Here is a 10,253-nt window from a genome sequence, read left to right as displayed (position 1 = left end):
TCCTATTGCAATCAACCCATGAGGACTGGAACCTTACTTTATCTCTAGGAAAGAGCCACAGTTCAGTGACAGAGCACCCGGTTGGCAGAGAGAGAGAGACTGCCTTGCCTGAAACCCTGGAGAGCAGCTGCCAGTCAGTGTAGACAATACTGAGCTACATGGACAGCTGGCCTGACTCAGTATAATGGCAGCTTCCTCGATTCCTACACAGAAAGAAGGAGGATGCAAGGCGCGTTCTCCTCCCAGAAAACAACCTGGTTTATTACAAGGCACTTTGTGTGGAAAGTCACAGCTTCTTAGGAAAGTCCTCTTGTGGAGCTCAGAGCCGAGCAATCGCTCCAGAGACTGGGGGAAGAAGACAGGGGCGGAGGGGGTGTTTGTGGGGCAGTGAGACGAAGGGGAAAGCAGGGGGAGAGAACTTGGTCAAAAGGCACTCCCGGAGGACGGAGGCGGAAACTGTTAAGTCCTCACTGCTTGGGCGGCAGAAACAGTTGTCCGCAGAACAGGGGGAGAAAGTCGCCTTCTGGAAGTAATGCATTAAAGCGAGGAGGCCCCCAGCATTTTATTTTTGGGGAGCGGGGGGGTCTCCATTTTTACACCTCCTAGGCCTAGGGTGAAGAACGTGGGTGGCTAGTTAGGATGCTCCTGGACCCCAACTCCCATCAGCTCCAGCCAATGGTGAGGCATGATGGGAGTTGTAGTTCAACAATGTTCCAGAACTCCAGCTCCCGTCAGCCAGCATGGCCAATGGGCAGGGATGATGGGAGTTGTAGTTCAACAATGTTCCAGAACTCCAGCTCCCGTCAGCCAGCATGGCCAATGGGCAGGGATGATGGGAGTTGTAGTTCAACAATGTTCCAGAACTCCAGCTCCCGTCAGCCAGCACGGCCAATGGGCAGGGATGATGGGAGTTGTAGTTCAACAATGTTCCAGGACTCCAGCTCCCATCAGCCAGCACGGCCGATGGGCAAGGGATGATGGGAGATGTAGTTCAACAATGTTCACAGACTCCCGTTCCCATCAGCCCCTAACCAGCACAGTCAGTGGGCAGGGATGATGGAAGTTGCAGTTCAACAATGTTCCAGGACTCCAGCTCCCATCAGCTAGCACGGCCAATGGGCAGGGATGATGGGAGTTGTAGTCCAGCAGCACCCGGAGGGCCACTGTTGTACCCTGGAAAAGCAGCAGAGAGTGGGTTGGTTCCTTCATCCTTTTCCTGCTCTGGCTCCCTGGTTTTCAGTCTGCACCAAACAGCCCAAGATGGAGAAGGAATTGTTCTTGCGCGGAGTCCACTTGCGCAGTCCGGATGGTCGGGGGGGAGGCTCCTGAGGGCGCAAGGAGAGCTGGGACGCAGCAGCCACACCCAGCCGAGACTCAGCGCTATCCCCCCTTCCTTGGCCAAGGGCCCATCCCCTGGGTCCTCAGGCCTGCAGCGACTTGTAGGTTTTGTTGAGATCCGGAGGGAAGCGCCAAAAGAGCCAGAACCGGATGAGGCTGGTGGCTATGCCTGGCACGTTGGGGACCTGGAAGAGGCAGAAAGGAGGTCAGTGGCAGACCATCTGCTTTGCTTGCAGAAAGTCCCCAATGGCACCTCTCCAGGCGGGCGGCTGGGAGAGAGACCCCTGCCTGAAACCCTGGAGAGACGCTGCCAGTCAGTGCAGACAACACTGCGCTCGGTGGACTCAAAAATCTGACAGGCAGCATCTTAAAATCTCTTAACCCGGGAGGGAGATATGGGGAGGAACGAGGTGAAGGGCAAACAGGAGAAGGGGGGGGGGGGGAGAGAAAAACCGATTAAAAAAAATCCAATTACATCACCACCACCCGCTCTCGTGTTTCTCTCTGCCGAGGGTGGTTTACTGGCCTCTCCATTTAATTAATTAAAATCAATGCTGCATGATTTATCAGAGGGCAGAGGCGGGGGCACAACCGTTCAACGGACACTGCTGTGGCCACCTCCACGTGCACAAAAATCGGGCGCACACAAACGTGCTATGCTCACCGCGATGTAAACATCCTGAAGCAGAATCCCATACAAGGTCCAGGAGGCAGAAGCCAGGAAGGTTGTGACCGTCAGCGGAAAGGAGAGGCACTGCGTGGAGCGGCTCCTCACGATCTTGGCCTGCGAAAACGCAAAGAATTGTCCGGTTCAGAGGTGTCAGAACCAATAATAATAATAATAACAATAATTATTTATTAGTTATACCCCGCCCATCTGGCTGGGTTTCCCCAGCCACTCTGGGCAGCTTCCAATCGAATATTAAAAACAATACAGCGTCAGACATTAAAAACTTCCCTAAACAGGGCCACCTTCAGTTGTCTTTTAAAAGTAAAATACTGTGGTACCTCGGGTTAAGAACTTAAATCGTTCTGGAGGTCTGTTCTTAACCTGAAACTGTTCTTAACCTGAGGTACCACTTTAGCTAATGGGGCCTCCCGCTGCCAACGCGCGATTTCTGTTCTCATCCTGAGGCAAAGTTCTTAACCCGAGGTACTATTTCTGGGTTAGCGGAGTCTGTAAGCTGAGGCGTCTGTAACCTGAAGCGTCTGTAACCCGAGGTACCACTGTAGTTGTTTATTGCCCTGACATCTGGTGGAAGGGCGTTCCACAGGGCGGGCGCCACTACCGAGAAGGCCCTCTGCCTGGTTCCCTGTAGCTTTGCTTCTCGCAGCGAGGGAACCACCAGAAGGCTCTCGGCGCTGGACCTCAGCTGGATGATGGGGGTGGAGACGCTCCTTCAGGTATACAGGACCGAGGCCGTTTAGGGCTTTAAAGGTCAGCACCAACACTTTGAATTGTGCTCGGACCATAAGGACCGAAGACGAGCCTGGCTGCTGGACCTGACCCCCAATTCCACCTGGGCCCACCATCCCAGTCTCGCAGTGGCCAACCAGATGCCCCGATGGGAAACCTGCCAGCAGGACCTGAAAGTCCCAGGTTCGATCCCTAGGTAGGGCTGGTAAGGAACCTGAAACCCTGGAAAGCTGCTGCCAGTCAGAGGAGTAGTAGTAGTAGTAGTAGTAGTAGTAATAATAATAATAATAATAATAATTTATTTATACCCTGCCCATCTGGCTGAGTTTCCCCAGCCACTCAGAGTAGACAATACTGACCTAGATGGACCAATAGACGTGATATAAGGCAGCTTCTTATGTATCAGGTCTGACTCTTCCCTTTGTGCAGCAGGTGATATTCTTGTCAGTCACAGACACACACACACCTGCATCCCCCATGCAGGCAGGCAATTGCTATTTAAGGACACATTTTCGCCAGGAAAAAGCTCTCAAGGAGAGGGTACAGCAAGGAGGAAGAGGAGGAGGAGTTTGGATTTGATATCCCCCTTTATCACTACCCGAAGGAATCTCAAAGCGGCTAACAATCTCCTTTCCCTTCCTCCCCCACAACAAACACCTCTATGAGGTGAGTGGGGCTGAGAGACTTCAGAGAAGTGTGACTGGCCCAAGGTCACCCAGCAGCTGCATGTGGAGGAGCGGGGAAGCGAACCCGGTTCACCAGATTACGAGTCCACTGCTCTTAACCACTACACCCAGAGCTGGGTTTCCCAAACTTGGGTCTCTGGCTTGTTTTTGGACTACAATTCCCACCATCCTTGACCACTAGTTCTGCTAAGCAAGGGATGATGGGAGTTGTAGTCCAACAACAGCTGGAGATCTAGTCTGGGAAAAGTCATGCAGGCCAGAAAAAGAAGACGAAAACCTCTTAAAGGCTGGATTTGGCCTGCAGGCCTTAGTTCCTCTCAGATCCCTGTACCAAACCACACTTCCCAGTTCCACGTGAACTGGGACCAGTGTGTTCGTTCAACAACCCAACTCCTGCAACTGATCCTGTTTCTCAGGATCACAAATGCTCACTCTCTCTTTCTCTCCCTCTGAACAAGGACATTTCCTTTTCACCTTAAGAAAACAATAATAATGAAGGACTTGCCACGCCGCCACTTGGCAGGCAGGCCTGGCTTCCAGAAGATTCCGGTCCTGCCGTTGTCTCATTACAGGAAAAGGCACTGGCCTCGCTAGACACCTGAGCTGCGGTGCGCAAATGTTTTGGATGGCTAAGCAGGGTGGGGATGGGATCGGGGCCAAAGCGGAGAGTTACGCAACACAGGATGAAGCCACGGGGATGACTAGGCCTGATAGGGCTATGCCATCTGAGGGCAGGCACTTATTTAGTCGTAGATTCACCTATCTTATTCATTTCTTTTTTAACAAACCAACAACACCCTTAATCCGTTTATATCCTAGCCCTTCCAAATAACAGTTTCCAGGATGCTATATTTAATTGGTCAGCTGAATGACCAGAGGGCGGGCACACTTCAGACTTGGGGGTCAAATGCGGCCCTCTAAACCTTCCTATCTGGCCCTTGGAACTCTCACCAGGCCACGCCTGCTTTGCAGCCTCCTGGGGTGTTTTTTTCCTTGGCAAAAATGTGCCCTTGAAACTCTGTTCATGCCTCTTGGCTTGCCTGGGTGGAAAAACCCCCCAAAACTTGAAAATGTACACTCAGGAAACATACAGTGTGCCAGCGGCAATCTTGAGTTTCCATTAACAATTTCAAATCAGCCCTTTTTTTTTAAACTTGGGGATTTTTAATGATGGTTTTGAATTCCCTCAATTAAAACTGGTTCGCCCTGAAATGCGTAGAGCAATAGAACCGCAACGCCCATTGAGGCGTCTGGTCAGCCATCGTGTGAGAACTGGACTATTATGGGCCTTGGGCCTGGCCTAGCAACCAATCTCTTTCTTATATGGGCTTAGGTTCACATGGTGCCTATGGAACTCACTCCCACAAGATGTACCGACGGACGCCCACTTAGATGGCTTGAGAAGGGGCCTGGAAGATTCCAGTAGGAAACGGGAATATCAGTAGCTACTGGCCACAATGGCTGCATCCTGTCTCCTTTGTTGAGAGGGCAATATTACTCCTATATGCTAGCTTATGAGGATGGCAATCTCTTTTTTTTGTAGCATACCAGGTCAGCCAGTGGTGAGAGGTACATGGTGATGGTGAAGAGGCTGCAGAAGAGGCCCAGGCGCGTCAGGCGCACGGAAACATCCGGAACCAGCAGGTTGAAGTAACCATAGCCAAGGAGGAGCACTGCCAATAAGCCCATGGTCTTCAACAGCACAGACCGCTAGACGAAGGAAGAGAAAAGGAGGTGGTTGTTTGGAATCAACAACACTCACTATTTAAACTTCTACTCCATTTATTATTATTTAAATAATTCCTTATTTAAACTAAGGATGGGACACAGATAGCCCTTAAGATACTGCTGGCCTACAGCTCCCAACATGCCAAACCACGGATCCTACTGGTTGGGGCTGATGAAAGCTGGAATCTAACCATTAGGCTGCCCATCCCAGACTTCTACATAAGATCGGGATCCTATTTTCTCGCTTCCATCTGCACCATGTACTTAAAATATGGATACCAGATGTCCCCATTTCCCGGGGACTGTCCCCAGATTTACAAATCTGTCCCCGGACAAAATCCGTCCCCGGATTTCATTTAATGTCCTCGGATTTATATTTAAATGTTGTAGATTTATTAGTAGGGAATGAATGTTGTTGGTTCAACGGCACAAGACATCATATGGGGACTTGCGGCGAGGCAAAATGGCGGGCGCCGCGGCAGCGAGCAGCTCCTGAAGCCAGCCAGAGCCAACTGCGCTACCAGGCTGGCTCTGGGCTGCTGAGACTGCCACTACCACAGGAGAACCGGGGACACCCGGCGTGTCAACAGGGGGGACCGCTGACACCCCCCCCCACGACCCAAATCGAGCCAGGAGCAAGAGCCTACTCCACGGCGGCTAGCACTCCAAGAGAGCAGGCTGGGGCCCAGAGGAAGGCCGCGCAACAGAGGAGACCACAGAAGAGAAGATATTACTTCTTTTTTGAAAAATAACTAATTTTTAAAATAATTCCCCCCCCCCCTCTTTTTTAAAAAAAGTGTCCCCGGATTCTTTGAAAAAAATCTGGTAACCTTAACTTAAAAGCAGTAGCATAACCACCTTAAGCGCTCATGTCTCTCCCCAGGGAAGTTATGCTTGGAACCACCACCAGTTATTTTTAAGGATCGGGTAAAATTTTTTCTTTAAATTAGCAAATTTTATACAGTATATCATGGCGTATTTTAGTATTGTGTTAGACCACCTTTGATGTCTATACATGTTGTTAGCTTTTATTATCTTTTCATAGAATCATAGAATTGTAAAGTTGGAAGGGACCATTTAGTCCAACTTCCCCACAATGCAAGAATATTTTTGCCCAGCGCAAGGCTCGAACCCATGACCTTGAGTCTTCATGTGCTACCAGCCAAGCTATATTTTAGGTTGGTTTCAATTTTTCGTATTCTACTGGAAGCTGCTATGAGTTTATTGTTTCACCAGAAAAGTGACTTAAGAAGTGCAATGAATAATAATTATATACATTATCCACATTAAATATATACATTAAAAAAATCATGCAAGGCACTTGGTTGTTAAAACGCTGATTTTGTGTGTGTAATACAGAAGTCTCCCTCCATCCTTCCGCCGTGCCCTGCAAGTGACCCAGGGATAGTAAGTCAGGCGTGGCTGGAGCACAGTGGAAAATTTATGGCCCATCAAAAGGTGGCCTGTTGTTGATTCAAGATACCAGCCCTCTTGAGTCAACAGCCTCTGAATGTAGGCTTGAGGGTGCCAGGAAAGAGCCAATTGGAGCGCTCATTACAAAACGGCACATGGTACAGGCTTCCTGGGACTGTACCACTTGAGCTGGTGCAGGGCTCACGAGCCAGGAAAGTCCTCCCCGTATGTAAAAAGCTAGCATCTCAGGGAGAAAGGGTTCATATGCTGGACCAGATGGGCCTTTGGCCTGATCCTGCAGGGCTCTTCCAGTGTGGTTAACATGTCTGATTTTGGCCACAATCCCCACCCACCTTCTCGGAGCTGAAGTAGAAGTAGACCAGGATGTAGAGAGTTTGCAACGTCACGCCCACTGCGTTGACGAGGATGAGAGTCCAGTCTCCCTTCAGGAAGCCGTAACTCAGCCAGCTCAAATTACTGAGGGGGAAAGAGAAGGTAAAAGTTGTTGCTTTGAACGAGGACAGCCATTCCGGTAACTCCAGATCACACAGTGTAGCCGGCACAAGACGTACCTCAGAAGGGGTCTGGGTGCCAAAGGAACTGCATCTCTGCTAACAGCCATATCACAATCATGTACACCCAGAGCTCAAGTTAGCCTGCAGCAGAATCATGGCCTAAGCTACCAGGTGCAAGATCTCTGCGTCCCAAGAACCTCAGGCTGCATTTGTAAGATGTCAAGTCTCTAGTCCTCATGGGACAATCATGCATACTTGGTAAGAGGGAGGTGGGGTTTCTGTCTGCTGCTCTTTGAATTACAGCACAGTCCTAACCATGTCTACTCAGATGCAAGACCTGTTGAATACAATATTATTCCCAATAGTTGGGGTTAGAAATACAGCCGGGGATCATTTTGAGTCCTTGTTGTTTTTAGATGCCCTAAAATATAATGCATTTTCCAGTATTGTTACGTTGCCGCAAGACATTATTGTAGTAGATATGCAACAAATGAAGTTAATAATGATGATGATAATAATAAAGATAATGTAAGAGGGGAAGAAAAATGTTCATTTCCTATCTTCTGGCAGATTGCTATTATTATTATTATTATTATTATAATTATTATTATTATTACTATTATTATTATCACCATCATCATCATTCAGCGTCTTGCATGAGTAGCAAATCAGAATAAAGTATTTTTAAAAATGTTTTAATGTTACATGAAAAAAAATACAAGAGACATTGCACATACTTTTGTAAATCAAGAAAATCTTTAATAAAAAAATAATAAAGTATGAATCAATCAAAATAAGAAATCATGCAGCCATAGAAAAATATGCTTTATTCAGGCTGTGGAATCTGGTGCAGAACAATTGCTGGTTTTAGCGGAGCTCACACTACAACCTTGTTTACATCGCCCAGGTTGCAGCTCCAACCCCAAAGGGTAAACCTCTGCACTTGTGCAGACTTGCCCAACGACCACCCAAAGACACGCTGCAGCAGGAGCCTGCTCTGCGCAATCCCAACCAATCAGGGATCACCTATTAAATGCACCTACAGAGGTGTAAAGTAGGGATGGGGAACCTGCAGCCCTCTAGATCATGGGTAGGCAAATTAAGGCCCAGGGGCCGGATCCGGCCCAATCGCCTCCTAAATCCGGCCTGCGGACGGTCCGGGAATCAGCGTGTTTTTACATGAGTAGAATATGTCCTTTTATTTAAAATGCACCTCTGGGTTATTTGTGGGGCCTGCCTGGTGTTTTTACATGAGTAGAATGTGTGCTTTTATTTAAAATGCATCTCTGGGTTATTTGTGGGGTATAGGAATTCGTTCATTTTTTATTTTATTTTTCAAAATATAATCCGGCCCCCAAGGTCTGAGGGACAGTGGACTGGCCCCCTGCTGAAAAAGCTTGCTGACCCCTGCTTTAGATCGTGTTGGACTCCAATTCCCATCAGCCCTTGCAGCCAGCATGGCCAAAGGTCAGGGGTGATGGGAGTCCAGCAGCGTTTGGAGGACCACCACGCTCCCCACCCCTGTCCTAGACACACGTGGTCCCTACCAATCAGGGATCACCTATTAAATGCACCTACAGAGGTGTAAAGCAGGGATGGGGAACCTGCGGCCCTCTAGATCGTGTTGGACTCCAATTCCCATCAGCCCCTGCAGCCAGCAGGGACGGTTGGAGGTGGAATCCATCAACGTTTGGAGGACCACAGGTTCCACAACCACGTTAAGCAGAGCTCCCCCAAAGAGTCCCAGGCCATACTTGACATCGGTGGTGAGGAACGGCAGGAACTGGATGTTCTCCACACTCTGGGTTGCAACCATCTGCTTCAGGTCAGACCTGGAGAAGAGGCGAGAGAGGATACCTTGTCGTCATGGAGGCTGACGTAGTTCCCCATTTGATTACAACCAGGCGCCTGTGTGCCCAAAGCTCCATCACCCGTCCCACCGCTCTGCCCCACATCTCTTCACCCCAACATCGGATCCATCCACACTCGTTTCCCCCACTCACATACCCAGCTCTGCGTCAGCTGACCCCGTTTTTGTATTCATATTTAAAGCACGCCCGCTTGCACCAAAGGATTCTGGGAAACGTCGTTTCCTCTCACGGCGCTACAATTCCCAGCGCCCTTAGCAAACTACAGTTCCCAGGATTATTGGAGTGCGTATGTGTGCTCTAACTGTGTACGTAGTCTGTGTTGCCCACACCATCCTTGGATCTATCTGCCCCACATCAAAATACACCCCATACCTTAACCCACATAAACTATAAGTGTGGCACTGAACCAAAAAGTCGTTGGGACCGGGAGAAAACACCTAGAATAATAAAGACCTGAATCTGAGCCTCTTGCCCATATATCCTGCTCCATAGCAATCCACTTCCTGGTAGGTCCGCCCCATAAAACTGTTATTGTCAGCACCTCTCACCCAGAGACACGTCGCTGGAGCTCTGCCCCACCGCGATACGTGTTACACTCCACGCCACGTCGCATTCACACGTGCACAGGGCGGTATTTCGCTGGGGGAGCCCCACGTGTCTATCTCGGGGGCAGAGCCTGGCACCTGCTGGGGAAGAAGGGCAGGAGATCCACCTCCCCCCCCCCATACAGCCCCACATCCCTGACCCAACCAGAACCCACCCCACCCCCAGGCCCTGACGTGTTTTGCCCCCTCCCCACAACCAATGCCCCCAACCCAAAAATGCGCTCACAGGCCAGTCCCGAACATGCCCAGGGAGAAGAGCAGGCAGGCCCCCGAGAGCAGCTGCAGCCCCACCGGACCCATCGCCGAGGCTCCGTGCGAGATCGATCCCCGGGGAAAGCCCTGCGGGGAAGCGCTGGCTGCCTGCCTGCCTCCCTCCCGGGCAAACCCCCCGCGATGGGGCGGCCGGCCGCCCTCCTTCCCGCCTCGGCCGGATCCTCCTCGCCCGGACCCGCCTCCTGCTCCGCCCCGCCGCCAAAGCGGCCCCGGCTCCGCCTCGGACGGGGTGGACCCGGCGAAAGGGCGCGGCGTTCAAGGCTTCCCTAAAGAGCGAGGAAGGATAGGTGCCGGGGCTCAAGCAAAGGGGCTCGTGAATGGTTTGGGAAGGGATCTCAGCCCCTGCACCTTTTTTCTTTATTTCTCCCCCCCTCTATTGGGTTTTGAAAGGGAGAGAGAAAGAGATT

The 10,253-nt window shown here is 50.4% G+C and overlaps 1 protein-coding gene across 2 annotated transcripts; it reads right to left on the bottom strand.

The window, feature by feature from the left end:
- Positions 1-234: 234 nt before the first annotated feature.
- SLC50A1 (solute carrier family 50 member 1) lies at positions 235-10,025 on the bottom strand. 2 transcript variants are annotated; one of them, XM_080984871.1, is made up of 6 exons: positions 9,800-10,025; positions 8,852-8,929; positions 6,936-7,059; positions 4,990-5,151; positions 2,003-2,122; positions 235-1,523 (listed from the first exon to the last, which is right to left on the bottom strand). In XM_080984871.1, the coding sequence occupies exons 1-6, from the start codon at positions 9,871-9,873 to the stop codon at positions 1,422-1,424; spliced, it is 660 nt and encodes a 219-aa protein (XP_080840997.1). In that variant the 5' UTR covers positions 9,874-10,025; the 3' UTR covers positions 235-1,421. The 2 variants fall into 2 exon arrangements, with proteins under 2 accessions (XP_080840997.1, XP_080840998.1); XM_080984872.1 differs by lacking the exon at positions 9,800-10,025 and adding an exon at positions 9,517-9,664.
- Between the last annotated feature and the right edge of the window lie 228 nt (positions 10,026-10,253).

This window comes from Podarcis pityusensis (assembly GCF_964106645.2).
Source record: "Podarcis pityusensis genome assembly, chromosome: 16".
Classification (NCBI taxonomy): Eukaryota; Metazoa; Chordata; class Lepidosauria; order Squamata; family Lacertidae; genus Podarcis; species Podarcis pityusensis.
The sequence above is the reverse complement of the archived record's forward strand: the minus strand, read 5'-3'. Positions and strand labels throughout refer to the sequence as shown.